This window comes from Sus scrofa, chromosome 8 (genome assembly GCF_000003025.6).
Source record: "Sus scrofa isolate TJ Tabasco breed Duroc chromosome 8, Sscrofa11.1, whole genome shotgun sequence".
Classification (NCBI taxonomy): Eukaryota; Metazoa; Chordata; class Mammalia; order Artiodactyla; family Suidae; genus Sus; species Sus scrofa.
Window position 1 is genome coordinate 131,034,501 of NC_010450.4, and position 25,257 is coordinate 131,059,757.

Consider the following 25,257-nt stretch of genomic DNA (forward strand, 5'->3'; position numbering starts at 1 on the left):
GTCCTGGGTACCCCGACTCAACAGAGTTCGCGTTCCTGCAGGAACCAAGGGGTGATGAGGCCTGAACTAGAGCAGCGAGGCGGGATGGGAAAGGGGGGGTGGGGACAGGGCCACTTCGGTGGCTGTCCACAGAGCTGGGCACTGATCTGGAAGCTGGGGCAAGGAAGGGGGGAACCTCTGAAAAACGTCTCCAGTCTCTTTTTGGGTACTGCAAAGATGGGGGCACCATGGACACAGGAAGAGCAGATCCAATAGGAAGGGGATGAGGTCAGCCCGGGGCACAGTGCATTGTGGGAGCCAGTGGGATGTGCAGGTAGCGTACAGACTTATCTTCTGTCACTAGACCATAAGCTCTGCCAAGACAGAGCATTTGCTTCTGCTTTGATTACTGCTGTTTTCTCACCCCAGCCAGTGCCAAGGGCATTTTCCAGAAACGGAGACCTCCCTAGGAACATGCCTGGCTCCTGTTAACACTCGGTATATCCGTTGAGGAAATGAATCATCAGAGATGAGGGTGGGGTCTTCTCCATGTCAAGGGAAAGAGTATAAAGAAAGACAAGATAGGGAGTTCCCACTGTGGTGCAGTGGGTTAAGGATCTAGTGTTGTCTCTGCGGTGGACTGGGTTGCTGCTGAGGCACCGGTTTGATCCCCAGCCCAGGGCAGTGGGTTAAAAGCCCAGCATTGCTACAGCTGTGGCACAGGTCGCAGCTGAGGCTTGGATTCGATCCCTGCCCCAGGCACTTCCATATGCTGCAGGTTTGTCTCCCTCCCCCCCGCAAAAAAGAAAGACAAGACAGGGATCTGATGGAATCAGGGCACAAAAGAGAAGGAGGAGGTGGCAGAATTAAGAGAACTCCAAGTTCAGGGTCACTCATCAGAGACAAAAGCACAAGCAATCGACAGCTGCATCCTGCAGAGAGGCTGAGGAGGAGGAGGCTGGGAAGGCCGATCATTCCTCGGATCAGCAAACTGAACAAAACTGCTGGCAGCTTCCAAGAGAGATGTCGACAGCCAGGGCTTAAGCTTGAAGGGGTGAATTGACGGTAGGGCGGTGGCCAGTGAAGACTATGCTTTGAGAGGTCTGGGGTTGAAGGGAAGGCGAAATGGGAGTACCTCAGAGCCTGGCAAGACCAGGGATGCTTTAGATACACACTGGAAGAATCCCTTTTGCAGCCCAGCCTGCAGAAGGAATCACTTACTCACTGTGCATCCAACAGATAGTGGATGTTCCAGGCATTGTTCGAAGCCTCAGAAATACAGCAGTGAACAAAGCAGGGTCCCCGCCCTCGAGAATCCTGAATTCTGATGGGAAGCGGAGGGCAGAAGCAGCCACCCCAGCGACATAATTCATATGGAAGAAGTAACATAGAAGAAATAGGGGTTTTGGAGTCAGGCGGGTTACATCCCAGCCTGGTTCGCTTTTCTAGCAGTGACACTTTGGGTAAGTGAGCCTCTGTTTTTCATCTATAACACGGAGCTGAGATCCCTTTCACAGTTGTTTTATGAAAAGTAGAGGAGATTCAGTTCTTAAATAGCATCCGGCAGGGCGCAGAGGCTGCATAAATCTCTTTTTGGTGACACGCTAAGAGATAAGCGCAAGCTACTGCTTTGCTGAAACTAGAAAAAGGAGCACAAGAGACCAAAATCACTATCATGACCTGGAAAAAACGTCTTTTGAGACTCAGCTTCTTTACTCTAAACCTTCTGATGTTTACGAAGTTTGTTTCTTATAGGGCTGCGTACTAAAAAGGGTGTGTCCTGGATGGCAGGCAAAGAATCTGAATCAGAAAAAGGGTTTGCCCCCCACCGTGTGTTCACCAATCTGGATTCCCATGTCTCAGTTCCCGAGAAAGGGATCTAGAGGTGAAAGAACTGGCTCAGCCAAGCTTAAAAGACAGTTCTAACCACAGTGACTCCTTCGGGACAGGTGCCTGAAAGGTCCTCCTTGGGACAGCCTGAGAGATGGTCTCATTTTTTTATAATAACTATAGTCACTCCAGAAATAATGACTGTCTTCCTTCACACACAAGATGTTTTAAGTATGGTTACCAAAGAGCAGCCCAAATGCCTGCCAACACGCACAATGCAGATGCGCGCTCAAAAATCACAAACACACGTCTGAGGACAGACGTTAAACCAGACAGTGACGCCTGCCTCACACGCTTACCATACACTTTAAATAACTGGACTCTGAACACAAAATTTCTTTCTAAGCGCCGATAAAAAAGAATTTCTGTCCCAGAAACTTTTCCAGTGACAACCTAGCGAACCATGTGACTGCATCTATAGAAACAGGATGGAGGCCTCGTAAACCTTCAAACCTTCGAAAGCTCAAGAAGCTTCTTTCCTACGGGTCACAGAGGCAATGATTTAGCCTTTTGCAAAATACGTACGCAGAAGCTGAAAGGGGGTAGACGGTGTAGAAAACCTGGGACACTGACGTTTGGCCAGAGCCTTAACAATAAGCACTGGCAGCATCTCCTCCCTGGGGAAGGGGCTGGAGAATGAAAGGTCGGAGCATCTCTGAGAGGCCAGGGCCCGCGGCCAGAGCCACCGACACTTACGCGGTTCCATTTCTTGGACCAAATGGAGCCCTGTCCTCACTGCTGACGGAGTAGACGTCGTAGCACTCTTTAATCTCATCTCTCAAGTCCTGGGGGATGGAACAGGATCCATTTCTGACTCTCAGCTGCCGTATACGAGGAACCCCTAACAGAAGGTTCTCGTAGTAGATGAAGCTTCGGTTATGGGCTTCCGTTCCGTTGCTGGGCTGTGTCTTCCAGTAGAGCCCGTCCAACAAGGCGCCTTCTGCGAACTAAAAGCAAAGGAAACATTTTTGAGAGGCTCCCAGCTCAGAGGCCGCCTTGCTCCTTCCTGGAAGGTCTGTGTCACCAAGAGCTCAGCAACTGCGTGAACCTGGTAGCATGACAAGGGTGGGTCTTGCTGTCAGAGGTGTGGGTGGATCCTGCCCCGTCATTGTCTTGGTAGCTGGGAGGCCCTGAGCATCTGCAGTGTCTATCCTTTGTAGGGTTGTTACTCCTGACACAGTGTGGGGGCTTCATAAATGGTAACTCTGATTTTCAGTCTGGTTCTAAAGGCTGGGGAGAGGGTGCCGTTTGCATAAATCCATAACCATGATCAATTTCACCTTCCCTCATTAAAACAGCAGCCCTCACAGTCATGGCTCGCGACCATTAGAGAAGAAAAGACTATATAGTTTTGATGACCCATCTGCTATCTGGTGGATTTGTGTGTGTGTGTGTGTGTGTGTGGTCTTTTTAGGGCTGCATCTGTGGCACATGGAAGTTCCCAGGCTAGAGGATGAATCGGAACTGCAGCTGCCGGCCTATGCCAGAGCAACACCGGATCCGAGATGCGCCCGCCACCTACACCACAGCTCACCGCAAAGCCAGAGCCTTAACTCCCTGAGTGAAGCCAGAGATGGAACCTACATCCTCATGGATTGCTGGTCAAATTCGTTTCTGCTGCGCCTCAACAGGAACTCCTGCTGGATCTTTCCACTGTCTGGACTATTTTTTCCCACGGTGAATGCTCTATCCCCTCTGCCCCTCCATTTACACAGCGTGGCACGCTATCACGGAGCCGTGTGGGTGGGAGAAGTCTCTCCTTCATTGGTCTAAGGGGGAAAACAGACCCAGCTGTTTCTCAGCGCTTCATCCTGATGAGATGATCAATAGTGATCTGTCCCCTTGGGGTGGGAAAAATTCATATTCTGCAAGTGTGGTTTTGGATGCCAAGTATTTTCAGGCATTCGTTGGTATATTGAGGTTCTTGTAATCCAGTTCCTCGGACTTTAAAAACAACAGCTCTGACCTCAGGGTTTAATAAAAATTTCAGAAGGAATTTCCCCAGGAAGAAGCAATCATTTCCAGCTTCTCTCCCCATTTTTTTAGATTCTGAGCCTATCTCCCCGATCAGCTGAATATTTCTCCTATGGTATCTCTCACTGCCGTTTCTCTATTATTCTGTTGGCATTTGTGACAATTTGGAAAGGGACTGGGCTGAATTTTACATTAGAGGTCTTTGAAAGAATGTGCCTGCCTTGCATCAGGTACTGCTCTTGGGTACATGCCACCATCAACAAAGAGACAGAAACAAAGCAAGACAAAACAACCATATTCTGCCCTCATGGACCTTACATCCTAGGAGTTACGTGACAAACATTTATTGGGCCATGAGTGACTGAATGCAGGATAAACTAGGGTGAGGGCGTATCTGTCAGGCTAAAAGTCCATTTTCCTTATTCTTTAGGCATGGTAGGCACTCTGCATCTTAACTTCTTCATTTACAACCTGGGGCAGAATATTGGTACTCACCTGATTAAGTGACAGTGGAGGTTAAATAAGGTAAGCTATGAAACAAAGCACCTGCCGGGTTCTCGCTGGAAGCACCAACAACTCACCAGAGCATCTGCCCCCATGTTAAGTGAGTAGAACCAGGACCTGGAGATACCGCTGAACTGAATTTACAAAGGCCAATGAACAAGTTTCAGGGATACAGAAGTCACTTGCAAATACCTTCCAGAAGTCTTCCACTGAAGAAAGCGTTTTAAAGTTGGTTTTCTCCGTTCTGGACACGGGGGTGTCCAGGAAGAGCTGCGACATGATCCGGGTGTAGTAGTACACACTGGAGCTCATCATCCCGTAGGTCACTGGAAGACAGAAGGAGCCGGGCGAGCTCGCAAGGGACCCTGCACCCCCGCTCACCATCCCGGCGGATGCTCCCGCTTCCTGCACCCTTCTTCCCCGATAACCCCCGCCCCTCCGCTCTCTGGCTCATAAACGAAAGAAATGAAGCTCAATGTGCAACAAAGCTGGTTTGCTACCGAGTGTCAGATTCAGATCAGGCACCTCGTCTTGACACTTGGGAGTTTCAACACGGCCTCCAACTTCACCGCCCACCACCTCCCGGAATAGACCCTCTTCGCCAGGGAGCCCGATGCTCCGCGTCCTCCGGCTGCCCGCTCTCCCTTAGGGAGCACGGTAGGCCATCCCCAGGGAGCTCCTGGATCAACTCTCTACCCTTCGCTACCCCGGGGCCAATCCCTACCAACCCCGCCCCGGGCTCCCCTGCCTTCCAGTTTTCAGTGCATTCAGCCAATAGGAGGTGGAACAGGTGATGGGGGCGGAGGTGAGAATCGCGTTTGCTTGGTCCTCCCGCTCCCACACAGTCTGGACACGGTTTAGGGGGGACCCTCTAACCGCGGCCACAGCTGCTGGGGAATCTCTTCTCTCCCAGCCGCATGGGCTTCACGTCGCAGCATCCCCCACCTCGCCTCTCAAGCCTGGAGGTGGGAGTCTTTCTCGAGGGCCTCAGGTCCCCTTGTTGGCTCCTGTCACCCTGCCACACCTCTGTAAACAGGGCCCTCATTAAACTTTAGTTACCATTTTGAGTTTCCCATCTCTTTCCTTCCGGGATGCCAGCTGAAACACACATCTGCCTGCCACCTATCCGACCTTGAGGCGCACGCTAAACTCAAGCCACACCCTGCCGTGACGACGTGCTGACCATACCAGCCTGTTCTGCGGGATCCCAGAGAAAGGTGGGGAGATAATTTATAGGCTTAGTACGTCACAGGTTGGAGGCTGGGTCATGCCTCGTACTTGCTTTGTGACTTGTGCAAGTCGCTCACACTTTCTGAGCTTCAGTTTCCTCTTCTGTAAGGTGGGGATAATTAGCTATAAGGATTTTTGGTATTTAAAAAATAATAATGAAAAATTATCCAATAGAGGAGGTGACATTTAAACGTCCACTAATGGCGGTTCATCACACTTAATCAGACCGCTACGGCATCTATTATAAATCTCAGCACTTTAATATGCACTGTCTTATGCTGAATTCTAATGACTGCTGGTATATAGGCTCTAATACCTATAATGAGCTGACAAAAATCTTCAAGAGGAAGGAAACTTCTTTTGACCATAGTTCTCAACACGCAGCAAGCAATGAATGCTACGCTAATTCTGTAATAATCTTCAGGCATCATAAAATGCATTTCAAAACCTGATATTGAATGAGAATAAAAAATGTGGCGTAATTTTCAGTAACTAATTTATGTTCGGTAAGAACCATCCCCATTTAACATAATCTTAAAACAGCTAATTTTGAGCAGCACAGTGATAAGAACTGTATGGTAAATCACACAACTTGAATCATCAGTGAATAATGTTTTATAATTATGATAATTATTGCTGGCTTTAGTTTATAGTTTATAACTTTTAGCGTTAACTTATTATCAAAAGTCAGAGAACTTTTTATTATAGTCATAGAATGATTTAAGTTAATTAACCCCTTAGAATGTGAAATTGTAAGAATGACAGCAGCTGGAGGCTGGCATGAGGTGAGGCGGAGGAACATGTATGGGGCTAACTTCTCATTTCATGTAAAGGAAATTCAATAGATTCTGCCTAAATGTGATGAATTAAGATGTAGAACTTTAAATATGTAAAAGTATAAAAATAACCACTAGAGGGCGTTCCCATTTGTGGTGCTTCCAATTCTATCCCTGAGGATGCAGGTTCGATCCCTGGCCTCACTCAGTGGGTGGGGGATCCGGTGTTGCCCTGAGCTGTGGTGTAGGTCGCAGATGTGGCTCAGATCCTGCGTCGCTGTGGTTGTGGTGTAGGCCAGCAGTTGAAGCTCTGATTCGACCCCAGCCAATACTGTCTAAATCCAAAAATACTGGTACATGCATATCACTTAAAGATAAATTAGTACCCTCCAGGAGTTCCTGTCCTGGCTCAGTGGTTAACGAATCCGACTAGGAACCATGAGGTTGCAGGTTCGATCCCTGGCCTTGCTCAGTGGGTTAAGGATCCGGCATTACCGTGAGCTGTGGTGTAGGTCGCAGACACGGCTCGGATCCCGCCTTGCTGTGGCTGTGGTGTAGACTGGCAGCTATGGCTCTGGTTCAACCCCTCGCCTGGGAACCTCCATCTGCCGCGGGAGCAGCTCAGGAAATGACAGAAAGACAAAAAGACAAAAAAAAAAAAAAAAAAAAAAAAAAAAAAGTACCCTGCAAGAGAATCAATTTTTTTTGGCCACCCCGAGGCATATGGAGCCCCCGGGCCGGGGATCAGATTCGAGCCATTCACACCTAAGGGCAAGATGCTGCACATGAAGATGAACAAGCTGCGACCTCTGTCCTCAGGAGGCGCTCACAGCGTCTGGGGTCGGGGGCGCTGCCTGCCAGCTCCCGCAGAGGGCTGCCAGCATATAGGGTACTCTGCAGAGGCCTCCTTCAGATCCAAAGCTGACACCATGCTCAAGCGTAGTAGTGACAGCTCCTCAAAGCTGACTGTTATTAAACTGATTTTTCAATTAACTTCATTAGAATTTGCTATGGATTGGTTGATTAATGTGGATTGCTCTTCAATTTTTCACCTGTGGGTTTTTTTGTTGTTAAAAAAGCATTGTGACAAATTATGTACATTTTTTGATCTATAAATATGCTATACATATATACGTATACATATATACATGTATTTTAGCCATAGATTTGAAGGTATATCTCCTTTATTGTGCTCTATTTTTAATTTTTTTTTGTCTTGTCCTTTTAGGGCTGCACCCGCGGCATATGGAGGTTCCCAGGCTAGGGGTCCAATCAGAGCTACAGCTGCCGGCCTACACCACAGCCACAGCAATGCGGGGTCATGTCTGCGGCCTACACCACAGCTCACGGCAACACCGGATCCTTAACCCACTGAGCGAGGCCAGGGATCTACGAACCTGTGTCCTCACAGATGCCAGTCAGTTTCATTTCTTCTGAGCCATGACGGGAACTCCCTATTTTTTTTTTTTTTTGCCATTTCTAGGGCTACTCCCACAGCATGTGGAGGTTCCCAGGCCAGGGGTCGAAATGGAGCTGTAGCCACCGGCCTACACCAGAGCCACAGCAATGCCAGATCCAAGCCGTGTCTGAGACCTACACCACAGCTCACGACAACACCGGATCCTTAACCCACTGAGCAAGGCCAGGGATCGAACCCACATCCTCATGGTTCCTAGTCAGATTCGTTAACCACTGCGCCACGACAGGAACTCTGGGAACTCCCTAGTTTTAATTAAAATTTTTTTTTGCTTTTTAAGGCCACACCTTCAGCCTATGGAAGTTCCCAGGCTAAGGGTCGAATTGGAGCTGGAACTGCTGGCCTACACCACAGCCACAGCCACGAAGGATCCAAGCCACATCTGCTAACTACACCACAGCTCACAACAACACCGGATCCTTAACCACTGAATGAGCCCAGGGATCGAACCCACGTCCTCATGGATACTAGTCAGGCTCATTACTTCTGCGCCACAACAGTTACTCCTTGTCCTCTTTTTTTTTTTTTAAATAATGATGTTTATTTTTTCCATTATAGCTGGTTTACGGTGTTCCGTCGATTCTCTAGTGCACAGCAAGGTGACCCAGCCACACCTGCATGCACACACTTCTCTCTCACATTATCATGCTCCATCCTAAGTGACCAAACATAGTTCCCAGTGCTATAAGCAGGATCTCAGTGTCCTCTATTTTTAATACTTGACTGCTTTTGACACTCTTAGGAGCTACATGGAATTTCATGGCTTCACTAAAAGGGAAGCGATAATATGCTCTTGGCTGTGCAGCACCACCTGCTGGACATTCCGAGTAATAATGCTGTCTGGCATTGAAGGTGATTATTCTAACACATGCATTCAATCAGAAAACTTTTTTTTTTTTTTTTGTCTTTTTGCTATTTCTTGGGCCGCTCCTGCGGCATGTGGAGGTTCCCAGGCTAGGGATTGAATCGGAGCTGTAGCCACCGGCCTACGCCAGAGCCACAGCAACGCGGGATCCGAGCCGCATCTGTGACCTACACCACAGCTCATGGCAACGGCGGATCCTTAACCCCGCTGAGCAAGGGCAGGGACCGAACCCGCAACCTCATGGTTCCTAGTCGGATTCGTTAACCACTGCGCCACGACGGGAACTCCCCTCAATCAGCAAACTTTAACTCAGTCCATCCCTTCCTTGTGCAAGGGAATGGGCTGGTCCACTGGATATCTTCAAGTGACAGCTCCAAACACTCCGGGGGTCAGCTGCATCGTCCTTTAGGCTGTAGCTAGAGGACCCCTGGGATTTGGGGTCAGGAGGATTCCAGTCTGAATTTCAGCTTTGCTTCACCCTTAAGTCTGGTTCCTAATGGTGGGTCTTAGTGTTCTGGGATCTCTGACAACTATTTAACTTTTCTGAGCTTGAGTTTCATTATCCAGAAAAGGGAATAGCATCTAGGGCTTTTGTGTAGTTCACCTGGAGAGATGTATGTGAACGCACATTCTGTATACTGATAAATGCGCTAGAAACGTCAGACTGTTACATTATTTTTCCTTCCAGTCCCTGATGGATAAAGCCCACTTGGAAGGTAAAACTCCCTCTTTTACTGAACTGAATTGTAAAGAAAAGAAGTTCCAATACGAGAAACAGGGAACCATAAATGAGGATCAGAAAGGAGAGAAAAATATTTTAAAAATATAAGGTGAAGGACACATATTTTCCTGCTCGTTAGTCCTTGTCTTAACTCTCAAATTCGATTTTCCATAAAATAAGCCAGAATAAAAAAATATTCTCGCAGCACCACAAACTAATCGCCATGTGAACGAAGTAAAGCTGTTTTAAAAACATGGTCTCATTTCAAAATAGGCTACAGACACCCTAATTCTTATGATGGTTGAAAAAATGTAATCTCAGAAATATTAAAAACTATGTAAAGGGGTCTATATCAACTCCAAATCATGGAATAAAAACATGGAATTTCCAATGTAACAAAAAAAAAAAAATGAAAAATAAACGGAATGCCTAAAAAGAGGAAAAAATAAGATAGAAATTTGTCTTTTTGTTTATTTAAATTACCGCACTCCTGGCATATATAAGTTCCAGGACCAGAGATCGAATTCACGCCTCTGCAGCGACCCAAGCTGCTGCAGTTGCTTCTTAACTCACTGCACCACAGCGGGAACTCCAGTGGCAGAAATTTGACAAAAGCATGACATGTGAGGAGATTAGACTTACTAGATGACAAAGTCTTAAACATTGGTTAAAATTTTTTTAAATGGGAGTTCCCATTTTGGCTCAGTGGCTCAGAACTTGACATAGGTCTGTGAGGAAGCAGGTTCAATCCCTGGCCTCACCCAGGGGGTTAAGGATCCAGTGTCACCCCAAGCTGTGGCATAGGTCACAGATGTGGCTTGGGTCCAGTGGTGCCATGAGTGTGGTGCAGGCCTGCAGCTCTAGCTCCAATTCTGCCCCCTAGCCTGGGACCTTCCATGTGCTGCAGGTGCTGCCCGAAAAAAGAAAAAAGAGAAGAAAAAAATTTTAAATGTATCTTTAGAATTTTTATGAGACCCATTCAAAATGAAGTCAAAAATAAAGGGGTGAGAAAATGTACATTAACATGCAATGGGTGTTCAGTGGTATTTCAATCACCTGACAGGAGATTTTAAGGTGAGTAAAGTGTTACAGAAAAAGGTTATTTTATATTGATAAATGATAACTAACACAGTGATTTAATTAGAATGAACTTTCATATCAAATAATAACATCAAGGTATATAAAGCAATGCCTTCTAGGAGAAGAAGGAGAATTACCAAAACCACAATAGTAGCTGGAAACTTAAATTTATGTCTCGCACTCTTCGACAGAGTAAGAACACAAAGATGATCTAGGGATATGAGGAATTTTAACGGAATATGCGACCATGGGGGGTTCCCGACGTGGCGCAGCAGAAACCAATCCGACTAGGAACCATGAGGTTTCGGGTTCAATCCCTGGCCTTGCCCAGTGGGTTGAGGATTTGGCGTTGCCGTGAGCTGTGGTGTAGGTCGCAGACACGGTTCAGATCTGGCGTGGCTGGGGCTGGGGCTGGGGCTGTGGCTGGCAGCAACAGCTCCAATTGGACCCCTAGCCTGGGAACCTCCATATGCCTCGGGTGTGGCCCTAAAAGACAAAAAGACCAAAAAAAAAAAAAAAAAAAAGAACATGTACATACATCAAACTCTACAGTGTATCAAAGAAAATCACTCACATTCTTTTTCAAACATTTCAAGTAATATTCGAAGCTGCAAAGACAACACTAGTTAGGTCCCTAAAATTAAGACTCAACCAGGCAGATGTCCTTAAAAGGAGATGGACGCAGGGAGACGGCCCTGGGAAGGATACAGCTACACGCCTAGGAGACCAAAGATTGCAGACAAGCTAGGACAAGCTGGCACAAGCTAGGGAAAGGCAAGGAAGGGGTGTCGCGGGGAGCCTGGCCCTGCGGGCACCTTAACTTCAGACTTCCACCCACCAGCACGGTGAGAAAATACACTTCCGTTGTTTGAAGCCAAAACCCCCAACAAAGCCAAACTTCCCAAAACGAAATCTCCTCCACGAAAACCAACCAACCAACGGAACAACACTTTTTAAACCACAAAGGCAGAAAATGATTTTAAAAGGATCAAGATAACAGACAAGGGCAAACCAGTTAGAAATCAAAAGGATTTTTATTCCGCTTAATAACTCTCAGGCCAAAGAGATGGAAAGCTGCCGCACAAATATAAAGGGACACGAGGACCACGGGGCCTTGGTCCCCGTATTCCAGGCCACCTGACACCGAGGGACACGGTCGCCTTGAATAGGAAACCTGACCTCCCGGCTGGCTCTGAGGGTGCCACATCCTCGCGGGGAGGCGGTGGAGATAAAATAAGAACAGATATTTATGTAAATGCGAAGTGCCATACAGTGATCACGGGAAGGTTGGGCTGTGTTAGGTGTCTTATCGGGAAAATGCTGTGGGAGTGAACAAGCGGCTGAAAAGGGCCCAGGCTGCCCACAGTCAGGGCTCCCAGCATCCTTGGCTCCCTCCCCACATCCAGGGAGGCAGATGCGTGAACTCATCTGCAATCCAGTGTGACAGGTGGGGCGCCCGTGACCAGAGATGGCCAGACATCAGCACACTCGGGGAAGGGGCTCGTTGGTAAAGGCTTTTCCTTGGATCTGGCTTTTTTTTTTTTTTTTTTTTTTGGTTGCACTCACAGCATGCAGAAGCTCCCAGGCCAGGGATCAAACCCACACCACAGGCGGTGATCCAAGCCGCTGCAGTGACCCAAGGTGATGCAGTGACAATGCCAGATCCTTGATCCGTTTCGCCTAAAGGGAACCTCTGGATCTGGCTGTTGAGCTGATCTCGAAGGACGAGGAGGAGCTAAACAGACCGACAGGAAGCAGAGAGCGTGGTCAAAGGCTTTTTGGAGACTCCTAAGGGGTCTAATGTGGTCGAAGTCCCAGCTAGTCAGGGCGAGTAGTAGGTCAGAAGTAAGCAGAGACCATACAGTGACATGCCAGCCTATTGCTAAGGATTTTAAACTTCATGTTGAAGGTGAGGTGATTATAGCATGTTCGATGGAAGCGTGACCTGGTTTCATCGTTTGACTTTGGACTGGCTGCCAGCCAACGTCAGTCTCCTGATGTTAAGACACATCTCTAGGAGTTCCCGTCGTGGTGCAGTGGTTAAAGAATCCGACTAGGAACCATGAGGTTGCGGGTTCGGTCCCTGCCCTTGCTCAGTGAGTTAACGATCCGAGCGTTGCTGTGAGCTGTGGTGTAGGTCGCAGACGCAGCTCGGATCCCGAGTTGCTGTGGCTGTGGCATAGGCCCGTGGCTACAGCTCCGATTGGACCCCTAGCCTGGGAACCTCCATATGCCGAGGGAGCGGCCCAAGAAACAGCAAAAAGACAAAAAATAAATAAATAAAAAAAAAAAAAAAAAAAAAAAAGACACATCTCTGGATCCCTAGAAGGGCTGAACCCACGGTCAGAGTAACGTCCTAGCTTCCACTGGGGCTGTACACCCCCGGGAGACCCAAGGCAGGGAAGCTGGCTGTCAGCTGGCACAAGAAAAAATCATCCTCTCTGTAAACCTCCCATGAAAAGAATTTATTGTACTTGAAAAAGCAAAACAAAGAGAGAAATGGCAATCTGGAGGCAGTGCCTGGGAGTCCCAAAGTCCAGACACTGGATCCCAAAGGCATTCAGAACCGTTTGATTAACATTTAAGTAAATCTTATCACCCCCCGCCTCACCCCAAGGAATAACCCTGGCTTCCGCTTACCAAAGCTGACCAGACCTGCAGGCTCGGACCTCTGACGACCTCTGCACCCTCATCGGATGCCTCCCTCCAGTCACTCTCTGCTCGCAGCTTCTGGGATGTTCTGAGCTCTTTCCTGCCTCAGAATGTTCACTGGCTCAGCCCCCTCTTCGACCCGCAGGTTCCACTCCTGCTTCGCGCCTTAGAGGCCTTCCCTGCAGGAGAATCCTCCTCCCCAACTGTGTTCTTTCTCTTCACCTACCGCCTCCAAGGGCAGGGCCTACACACTGTTTTTTTTTCTTTTTGGGGCCAAGCCCTCCCCACCTGGAAGTTCCCAGGCTAGGAGTCGAACTGGAGCCGCAGCTGCCGGCCTACCCCTCAGCCACAGCAACATGGGATCCAAGCCGCCTCTTCGACCTACACCACAGCTCACGGCATCACCGGATCCTTACCCCACGGAGCGAGGCCAGGGATCGAACCTCATGGATACGCGTTGGGTTCTTAACCCTCTGAGCCAAATGGGAACTCCTACATGTTTTTCGCTAAATCCCTAAAAACAGATCATTGACCCAGCAAATGAATCATCCAGGATAGAGAGGACAAAGGTTAAAAACAGGGACAACAGCAGCAGACTAAGAGGGGACGTTAGATGAGGACAGACCTTGGCCTCACACAAGGAAGACGGTCCTCAAACAGGCAAAGAAACATAAAATGCGCTACTTCAAAGGCATCAGTCCCTTAACTTGGGACTCTTGCCCAGAGGCAAGATGACTAACCATTCGGAAAGGATGCTGCAGGAGCAATGTCAGCATTTGATGGAGGTTTGAGCCATTGACTGCCAAGACGCCATCTTACCCAGAGATTCTAGAATATTCTGAAAATAAAACTTTGCCTAGGGAAAAAAAAAATGTAGCTTATGTGGAACCAAAGACTCTCCTACTAAGTGAAGTAAGTCAGAAAGAGAAATTCCGTATGATATCACTTATATCTGGAATCTAATAGGACAAATGAACCTACTTACAGAAGAGAAACAAACTCATGCATGGAGAACAGACGTGTGGTTGCCAACAGGGAGGGGGAGGGACTGGGAGGGACTGGGAGTTGGGGGTGAGTAGATGCAAACTCTTGCATCTGGACTGGATAAGCAATTAAATCATGCTGTAGAGCTCCTGGAACCATATCGAGTCATTTGTAATGGAATGTGATGGAGGATAATGTGCGAAAAAGATTGTATATAAATGCATAAGTGGGTCACTTTATAGCAGAAATTGACAGAACACGGTAAATCAACTATAATAAAAAGTGCAGCTGCTATAAGAAAAATGTAGTGTGAACAAGAACAAAAAGCTTAAGAATTCTAACATAAACAAGAAAACACTAATTAGTTATATGATTTAAGCTTGTTCTCTAAAACTCTAGCCGTTCAGTTTATTTAGCTGGCCGAATTCCCAAACCCTGTCAGCGCACCTGACCACTCGCTGCTCTGGGCCGCATCTGGAAGGCCTTGATTTAGCAGATTTGGGCAAAACTATAATTACTTGAAAAATCCTGTGGGTGATTTTGATGTCCAGGCAGTTTTCAGGAACACAGAAATTTTAGACATCTTATAGGAATGCTTACATTTGGTCTAACATAAACGTATGAATACATATGTCATGCTTGAAAACCCTTAGTTATAATAAAGATTCTGATTTATCTATTAAATTTAAGGCCACTGTAGTTTAATATTTAAGCACCGTTTCTATGCTGGAAGCAAACTTCACTTATTTTTTTTTTCTTGTCTTTTCAGGGCCGCACCTGAGGCACATGGAGGTTCCCAGGCTAGGGATCAAATTGGAGTTGTAGCTGCTGGCCTACACCACAGCCGCAGCCACGTGGATCCACGTGGTGTCTGTGATCTACACCTCAGCTCACGGCAATACCAGGTCCTTAACCCACTGAGTGAGGCCAGGGATCGAACCCGTGTCCTCATGGATGCTAGTCAAATTCATTTCTGCAAGCCGCGATGGGAACTCCCACTTCAGTATTTTTTCTAAGCTCTAACAGCTTAGAAACATAAAAGTTAAAAATATCACATCTCTGGCTTTATTACTTTTAATGCACTGAACAGATCTCTTCTAGCCTTTTGGCATTTCTTTTTTGGCCACACCTGTGAATATGGAGGTTCCCAGGCCAGGGATTGAACCTGCACCACGGCAGTGACCCAGGTAGCTATAGTGACAACGCCGGATCCTTAACCCACTGTGCCACAAGAGAACGCCTTAGATAACATGCTTTTAAAAGTTATGAGAGATTCCTAGCCTGGGAACCTCCACCTGCCATGGATGCGGCTGTACAAAGAAAAAAAAGAAAAAGAATGGCATTATTAAATCACAGTTCTGTCCATTACCAAGGGAACTGTTTCCAAGGTCAGTGTTAACTGCTAGGCATTTCTAAGTGTTCACTGCAAGAATAAAGTCCTTTCCCCGAGGAATATGGTAAGAAGTCCTGGTGGTCCTAAGTCTGCTTCCTGTCTTTTCTTATAAAGGGCTTTAGAGAGGACACAGCGGAAACTCCATCATCCAACATCCTTTGATTCAGAAGACAAATCCATTGCCTGTGACTTTCTTGACCTGAGGCAAATGGATTCCAAGACTTGCTTCTGGCTTCCCAACCCTCCCAGAGGATACAGGGATGTATTGAAAGAAGAAAGAGGAGTTCCCATTGTGGTGCAGTGGGAACAAATCCGACTAGGAATCATGAGGTTGAGGGTTCGATCCCTGGCTTCGCTCAGTGGGTTAAGGATCCAGTGTTGCCATGAGCTGTGGTGTAAGTCGCAGAAGCGGCTTGGATCTGGCGTTGTTGTGGCATCTGCAGCAACAGCTCCGATTAGACCCCTAGCCTGGGAACCTCCATATGTTTCAGGTGCAGCCCTAAAAAGACCAAAGACCGAAAAAAAAAAAAAAAAAGAAAGAAGAAAAAAGAAAGAGATGAGCCTGCAGTAAGTTGTCTGTAAAGTAAAAATCCACAGTTATTGAAGATTTGGAAGAAATGATGAATTAGGATGAAAGCATCCACACCATATATCCAAATCCAAAAGAAGAGGACTTTTACACATATATTGTCATAAAAGCACCGTGAGGTGACACTATTTGTATTTTCCGAAAGTTAAACTTGGAAAGTCATTTTGCTACACATACTTATGTAGAACAGTAACACTGTAATTATCGTTAAAAAAAATCTAACACGGTAACCTTTTTGCTCGGTTTCCTTGGGTCTGGCAGGTTGCCTCAGGCATCTCACAGCGAAAATGGTCACAAGTGACACTGAACTGGCCAATCAGGTAACGCCGGATTTTGATCAGCATGTACCAGAGAAGAGAGGAGAGCCTCACCAAATTTAACTCAGAATTGATAACAGAGGAGAGAGCATGTCTGCATTAACCCTTCTGGTGCTGGAGTTCCCGTCGTGGCGCAGTGGTTAACGAACCCAACTAGAAACCATGAGGTTGCGGGTTCAGTCCCTGGCCTTGCTCAGTGGGTGAATGATCCAGCGTTGCCGTGAGCTGTGGTGTAGGTTGCAGACGCGGCTCGGATCCCGCGTTGCTGTGGCTCTGGTGTAGGCCGGTGGCTACAGCTCCGATTAGACCCCTAGCCTGGGAACCTCCATATGCCGAGGGAGCGGCCCAAAGAAATAGCAAAAAAAAAAAAAAAACCCTTCTGGTGCAGCTCCCATTCCTTTTAATCGAGATCGGACAGGTCACATATTTTCAAAACGTTTCCTCTGGTGGAAGGAAATTGTTTACTTACAGACACACAAGACGATGAGGAAAAGGAGGTACGTGGCCAGTTCCCGTAAAACACTTTTAAGGTATCTCTCACGGTCGGTGCTGCTTTCCTCCATGAGTCTTGTTCCCCAGAGACCTTTGGAATAATAAGAAAAGAAGATGTCATTTTATTTAAAAAAGTCTTATGAATGGAAAAGGAAAACAACATTAAAAAATTAGCATACCTTTAAGGAAGCGTCTCCTGCATGTATGTATCATGCTATTACATGTATATATATTATATGTTGTATGTAATATATATGTATTCGCATGCTCTAAACGCAACTGAGACATTCTTTTAGCAGAAGGACCTTTAACTTAGGAATACATCAGCTTCTCCTGTTCCCCTAGAGGTACAGAACACAGGGCAACGAACTGATCATTGTCCAACTCCCAACCTCCTTTGAAAATACCTTAGTAAAAATTTAGAAAGAGACGAGAAAGCCAGGCAGCCTATAAGAGAAGGTTAAATTATTCTGCATACGCACCAGTTCTTCGTACAAGCGGGAGGAATGATGGCGCTTATTAATTATCGTTGTTAGTACATGATGAAACTACATGGCACATGGTACCTTTTAAGTCACCCCGGATGAAAAGACGTCCTGATTGGGGCATCATTTCATTATGGAAACTTCTATCATGTTTCCAACCCACTAGTGTAAAACCTCTGCTCTCTACTCATTTTTTTTTTTTTTTTTTTTTTTGGCACATGGGGTTCCCTGGCCAGGGATCAGATCTGAGCCACAGTTGTGACTTACATCGCAGCTGTGGCAACACCGGATCCTGAACCTACTGTGCCAGGCTGGAGACCGAACCTGCGTCCTGGTGCTACAGAGGTGCTGCTGATCCTGTTGCCCCACAGCAAGAACTCCTCTTTTGACCTTTACGAAATTCAATGCTGCCTGATTATACTAGACACGCTTAGCTGAGCAGATTTTTAAAATGCCAATTCACATATAATGTTGATTTATTTATTTGTTTGTTTGCTTTTTAGGGGCCACACCTGAGGTATATGGAAGTTCCCAGGCTAAGGGTCCAATAAGAGCTGCAGCTGCTGGCCTCCACCACAGCCACAGCATCTTGGGATCCGAGCCGCGTCTGTGACCTACACCACACTTATGGCAACGCAGGATCCTTAACCCACAAAGCAAGGGCAGGGATCAAACCTAGCATCCTCATGGATACTAGCTCAGGAACCTGCTGAGCCACGATGGGAACTCCAACATACGATGTTTAAATTAAAAGCAACGAATCATGCGACCTCTCTCTCTCTTTGCAGAAAGAGTAAGATCAGCAATCATGCTCTGTAGCTCAGCAGATGGAAAAAGTGTTGGGCCCGCTGGGCAAAGATGACATAAGCCTTGGTGAGCTGGCTGGAGAGAGATCCCACAGTTTTGGACGCGGCCAGCAGACAGACGTGGTGGCTGTCCAAACCCCCACTAGTGAACAGTGTGGTCAAGTCACATTGCTGGCTACTTGGAAGATCCTTAACAGCTTCCAAAAAAGACAAACCTCTCCATCTTTTCTATTAGCTTAGGTTGGCTGTTAATGGCAAATGACCTTGCGCTTCTGGTCCACAGGCTTTAACCCCTTCCATCGCAGAAACGCACAGAGCCACTTGTGCCACAGTCAAGCCACACAGAGAAGAGGGGGGAAATGGTATATGGTCTTCCACTTGGAAGAAATGACCTCATCTGCAGTGTTTACGTACTTCTAAAGTCTCAGCATCACACATTAGTTCTACGCCCAAATTGGGGTCTTTCATTTCCCTCCCAAATTTCCTGTAGGAAAATCAGCATCTGCATTCAAAGACCCTGTGTTACGCATGCTAGGTTTCACCACGCTGAAAGTGGAGCAAAACTTATGACCAGGCTGGCTCCTGCCAAGATCTGGTAGTTGTCAGGGAATTACTCACTCAGAAGAAATGCAGCAAGCAGAATGTTTGTTCGCTGAAACGCCATCATATTAAAGAATTATTACAAATCTAGATGACATGGAAAATTACAACTCAGAATAACACAGAGGCAGCCAAGTATGAGGCTCAGTAGCCCTGGACACAACCAGACCATTTCTGTGGGTCTATTTCTTTTGGAGGCTGGGCCGAAAACATACACAGAGGGGTGGAAACTGCTAGTCCCTTTACCATCAGGAGAGACTGCCCTGCCTCCCTTGGTCAGGGATGTCACTCTGTCCCATGGTTTATAAACAATTGTGCATGAAGGAAAAGTCATGGTCCTTAATATTAACAAATGGTTTTGCTTGACCTATAAAGAGAACAACCACACTCCTATCAAATTCGAGTCAACGGTCTAGGGCAGCTTAATGCTAGCCCTTGAATAAAACATTTCAAATGAAAAGGAACAAGTCCTTCTATATATATTTTACAGAAACTTATTTTTATGCATTTACTTTTTCTAAGTTATTCTAGCTACCTTCTCAAGTATTTATGGCTCTAAAATTTTCATTTGGTTTCCCTACGTGGGGGTGTATGTAAGGCTCAGTCTTAGGGTACAGGGACTCTCACATCCCAATGGGTGAGGAATGGCTGCATCCACAAATAGAAAAAACAGCTGTCCTGTAGCCCACCAAGTCCCATGTGGAGCAGGGATGATACAGGAAAGTAAGAATGGTTAAGAGTGGAGCTCACGTCCAAGATGGCAGGATTCTTCAAAAGCAACGGTTCTTTTCCTGCAATTGTCCCAAGTGTGAAGGGAATAGCTTCCAGCACCCCAGCCCCTCTGTTCAGTACATGTCTCCACCTGTTAGGAGACGGTGATAGGAGAGGATACTGGACAATATCCACCTTCCTTCCTGTATAAGAGGCAGCTTAGGCATCGCCAAAGCCCAGAGTCAGAGGACATCACCTAAACAACATTACTTACTACGATGAATATGGCGGAATTTTGACATGGATAATCCAAAACACCAAAGGTGTCTCAAAACATTAATCATTAACTTGAAAAAAATGCCATTTTGCAACTTTTATCCAAATGCTTCCAAAACCTTATTTTGCAATACATAAAAAAATTACAAAGAGGAAGGACATAAAAGACCTCGCAGGGGTCCCGCGCCCAGCTTCAACAACAATCAACTCAACACCAGCTCTGATTCATCGAAACCCTCACCCACTCCTCGATTATTCTGAAATGAATCCCAGTAATCGCATCATCTCATCGGTTAATATCTCAAACCATAATCAAGTTTCACTTCCTCTAACCTCCCCAGGGAGAGCCGGTCCTCTCTTCTTCGGGTCCCTCTCATGCCTGGGACCGGGCCCTACAATTATTTACTGACATCTCTGATTCCCCTACTAAACGCTGAGCTCCTTAAGAGTTGGGATCTTGTCTTATTCATTTCTGAATCTCTAGTACCTACCACAAGGGAGAGGCTCAATAAATGTTTGTGGGTGTACCAATTCTGTTACTAGCATAGCCTTATCACACCGCCCAGAGTAGCACCTCTCTCTCAAAAAAAAATCCCCACTGCAATGAAAATATAAAATCTCATTTGTTCAGAATTGTAGTGCAAATAAAAGGGGAAAAGGAAGAAATGATAGAGTGAGGTTTGAATTAAAAATAAAGGGAAAAGAGCCAAAACACAGAAACAATCCAAGGGTTCAGCATCTGATAATTGGATAAACAAAATGTGGTACCTACATACAAGGGACTACTACTTGGTTAATAAAAGGAATGAAGTTCAGATATGTGCTACAACATAGGTGAACCTTGAAAACATTAAGTGAAATAAGCCAGACATGAAAGGACAAATACGGCATGATTCCACGAATGAGGTATCGACAATAGGAAAATTCATGGAGACACAAAGCAGAAGAGAGGTGGGGGCGGGGAAGAGCAGGGGATGTGGGGAGTTATTATTTAATGGGCAGAGCTTATATTTGGGGTGATGAAAAAGCGATGATATGGTATAGTGAAGAGGAGAAGAGGTATCTATTTGTTACAGCAACTTCACCCACCCTGCCCATTACAGCTAGTTCTTTATGATTTCTCCAGGAAAACAAAAAACCCCTCAGGCATATATGTTTGAAATAACAAACAGAAAGTGACTTTAATAAATTGATACATCCATAAAACACGTTCGACTCTGGAACTTCAGAAAATTGGAGTAGAATGTTAAATTTTCTCTCATGCTAAAAAGTTTGCTAGGGAAAAGTAAGCACGATTATTGGGTAGGGATACCTTTAAGACTGGAGCAGTCTTTTGGGCATCCTTCGCAGCCTCTGGTCCAGGCCTTCCTCACCCCTTGGCTGGCTACCTCCTACCTCCCTATCTTCCTCTGCAATCTCTCCTGCACAGCACACTGCCTGACTCATACTCCCTTTCAGCATGTTCTGCTCCTGCTCAAAAACTTTCGACTGCTTCCTAATATTTTGGGATAAGTTTTTAATTCCTTGGTTAGACAGAATGCTGCCCACAACCAGACCTCAAATATTTCTTCTTTGCTCTCTCACTCCTGCTAAGGAGAAAAATGATCATTTGTTGTCCAGCTCAGATTCATATCATTACACAGCACACTGTAGGTTGAAGCCAGGAAATGACCTTGAACATTAAGGTCAACCCATCCACTCTATAAACAAGGAAGGGAAGCCAGGATATTTGAGTGAGTTACATTAAGGCATCAAGGTGGGAGACCTCCAAGGCAGCTCCTGACCACTCTAGTTTTTCTACTTGCTCTACATTTAGAAATTTCAAGGTACTCTCTCTTTAGAGCCAGGACACTACTTAGATAATGCACGTAAGATTTTTTTCTTTTCTTTTCTTTCTTTTTTGCACATGAGGTTTTTATCATTGGTATCCCAAGAGGGGGGAAAAATCACATCTCATTCATGGTTATTCATTTCATTTTTCTGGGTTTCTGTCCATAGGAGAATGGTGATGTGCTATTTTAGTTCTTTGTGTGTGTGTGTGTGTGTGTGTGTGTGTGTTACCTAGCACTGTCTATTTTCACAGGAGGTGCTAATTATTTTTAAATGTTACTTATTTCATAAGTGACAAGAAGATCAATTTTACGTCTTCAGAAAAGACAGTAATAAAACAAAATTTATTCTAAGATTTTCTATATAAAAGATTTTCGTGAGTCTGCTCTCCTACCAACTAGACTATTGATAAGGTTTGACCAAAAGTTTTATTATTAGCGTATTCATTCTAAGTTTTCTGAAATTTTTCCTTAATAAACCAATATATGCAATTAAATTAAAAGGATCAAGATTGACCATTATGTATTAACTTACAAGAAACTTCTCTCATTTGAATGACTATATTTAAAAGTACAATCAACACCATGTAAAATACATAATTTGTTTGAATACAATTTCAAACCTTAAAAAAGGAAACTTTTCTACAAATCTATTCACTCAGATTACCCAAAAGGAATCTTTTGTTCTTACCATGCTCTGGATCAAATTAACCAGCATAATCACTCGTGTTAAAAAAGTACCCAAATGTACATTTCACAATCTATGAGTTTATATTTATGCAGCATTCACAACATGGCAGAGACTTGCTTTACATATAACGGCTCCTTTTATTTAATCTCCCAAATGAAGAACTAAGTATTATGATTATCCCTTTTTGAAAAAAATCCAAAAACTGGGGATCAGAGAGGTTAGGCAGTTTGCCTGACGTCTCAGCGACCGCGTGGCAGAACTGGGATTTGGGTATCGGAGGGACTTGGGGTTAATCACATGTCTATAAAAACACCAGGATTGTCTTTTGTGCAAGACTTTCAAAACTGACAGGAGAAGAGAAGGGGAAATTTCAAAAGAACTGAGAATGGTCAAGTATTAAAAGTGGAGATGACAGTCATTTGGATGGAAAGAGCCAATGCAACTCGTTTCCAAGGATGCCTCTGACAAAACTTTGCAAAAACAGGCTCCCATCTGCTCTTGGAAAAACTGTGTCCTGTTAACAGGCACTGGTAAATTCCAAAATGCCTCTGCTGCCTTTTGGCGGGTTGGGTGCACTGAACTCGACACATCTACCCACAGGTGGTATCTGATGACGTCACTGTTTCACCGGAATTTCAAAGAACGTCAGTTATTGAAAAACATCCTTAACAACGTTAACATTCACTTTGCAACTATTTTAGACAAAGAATTAGAATTGCAGGCCAAATAACAGACATTATTTTATCCTATTCGTGGTGTTCTCAAAAAACAGCTCCCTCTCCCGCAAACAACCGTGCACAACACCAAACCATCAATAACTACTCAATGGCCCTCCTCCCGCTGAACTGCCTACCCTTTCCAGAATCGGATAAGGGGCACTAGGGCATCCAGGCCGGCGGAAGACCATGGGTACTAGGACAAATTTTTCTACTAGGTAGAAAATTAGGTAAAATGAGCAAATATGTGCTTGCAACCACCATCTGTATTAGTCTGTTTTTCTTTTCCCTAACAAGAAAAAAAAAAAAAAATCTCCAGATGTACCCTTTCACTCTACTACGGCTTTCACTATTTCCAAAGGTAAAGATAAGCAGGCACGTCTTCCTTTAGAAGAAGGAGGTATCCAATAAGTTTGCACCAACAAGGGCGCCCTGGAATTCAGCGATGGGCACCGGAAATAGAGCAGCTTTAGCAGAGGTGGGGAAGGCGCTTCCAGGGGAGGCGGGGACGCAATGGGTACGCGAGGTGGAGCCCCCGGAAAGCTGCCCCGGCGGGCGATGGCTCCCGCGGCGCCCGCGGTTCTGGTTCGTGCATCAGCCGCTGCGGGTCCCGCGCGCTTACCTCGCAGCCCGCGAACCAGCCTCTCGGCCCAGGCCACTCGGGGCGGTTGCCCATCCAGGGGGAGGTGGCGGTGCAGCGGGTCCCCGCCGCCGGCCGGGCTGGGGCTCGGCGGGCCCTGGTCCTCTCGCCGGCGCCGCCTCCCGCTCGGATGGCCGGCGCCGTGGAAGCTCCCCAGCCCCCGGCCCCGGGCGCCCGCGGAGCTCACGGCCGAAGAGGCTGCGGACCTCCGGCTGCCCGGGCGCCACTCCACGTCCATCTCCACTACCATGCCCCCTTCTTCTCCCTCCACCTCGTCTTCCTCCTCCTCCTCCTCGGCCTCGAAGCCGGGGTTGTCGCGGCTCCACGCCTGCCGCGAGCACGACGAGAGCGGAGGAGAGGGAGAGGCCGAGGCTCCGGCCGGAGGGTCCCGCGCGGCCGCCTGCCGGATGCGCTCCATCTCGATCTCCAGGCCCCTTTGCTCGCGGAGGCCGCCCGGGGCCGCGAGGCCAGCGCCCGCGGCCCCGCCGCCCGCCATCAGCCGCCCGGGGCCCGCCGTTCGGGGCGCCGCCGGCCGCTGGGCGTCCCCGGGCTGCTGCGGCTGCACGCGGCTCGAGTTCACCATCGCGGTCACTGGCTGCAGGCGCGCCCTCGCCCGGTGCCCCGCTCGGCGCTGCCCGCTGCAGGAGCCATGTTCTTTTCTTCCCGGGGCCCGCGGCTCCTGCTCCCCGCCCCCGACCTCCCCGCGGTCCCGCGTCCCTCGCCCGCCCCCTCGGCCCGCCTCCCCCTCGCCTCGCCTCGCCCGGCGGCCGCCGCGCGCTGCAGGGGGAGGCGCAAGGCAGCCGCCCCCGTGGTCCGCGCGCTCGGCGCGCGGCGCCCGGGTCCGCGTTCCAAGTGCAGCCTGAGCCCGGGCGCGGGCGGCCGCATTCCTTTCGGGTGGAAGGGCTCGGGCGGGGAGGGACTCGCCGAGCCGTCCGTCCACCCGCGAGCCAAGGGCTTCTGGAGCTGTCCCTGGCTGCGCGACCCTGAAATAAGGCTTGGGTCTCCGTTCCCCCCACCCAGCCACTTCTGCCTCGATTTACCAAAGTGCGGGGAGAGGGGTGAACCATTTTAGGGGACGGTGGTGCGAACAGGCGAAACCCAGCCTGCGCTGGTCTGCAGCGGAGGCAAAGGAAAGCTTTGACTTGAAAACGACCAACTAGCCCCTAACGCTGACTAACTTGGCGCTTGGCGGCCCTCCTCGTCCCGACTCTGCTGCCTTTCGGATGGTTTCTTTAATCTTTGGTTGGCTCCTCTCTCCACACATTGTGGGAACCGCAAGGATTCGGCCTTGGGGCTCTCGGATCGCTGGTGCTCCGCGTGATCTCAGCCGTCCCCTTCCCACCACCGCATCTGCTGCAGCCGGGACTGACCTGGGAGTAACAGAATCGCATGCCAGGTCCGAGCTCCGGCGCTTAATTCCCGCTCTGTGGAGCACATCCAGCTCGATGCTTGGCAGCTGTCTCCAACTGCACCCATCCCAAACTAAATTTATCCTTCCCCCTCTTCTTTCCAGCCTGCCTCACCTCCTGTATCCCCAGGTGAGATCTGAGGCATCCTCACTCCCACTTCTGCAGGGTTGC

At 47.4% G+C, this 25,257-nt stretch overlaps 1 protein-coding gene across 2 annotated transcripts in view; it reads right to left on the reverse strand.

Moving 5' to 3' along the window:
- The window catches only part of PKD2 (polycystin 2, transient receptor potential cation channel), a 55,960-nt gene extending 31,528 nt beyond the window's left edge, over window positions 1-24,432 (reverse strand). Inside the window, exons 1-4 of one of the 2 annotated variants that reach the window (XM_005667011.3) lie at window positions 23,660-24,260; window positions 16,901-17,014; window positions 4,540-4,673; window positions 2,566-2,816 (exon numbers count right to left, since the gene is read on the reverse strand). In XM_005667011.3, the coding sequence (XP_005667068.2) occupies window positions 2,566-2,816; window positions 4,540-4,673; window positions 16,901-17,014; window positions 23,660-24,260 (1,100 nt within the window). 2 annotated transcript variants of the gene reach the window in all.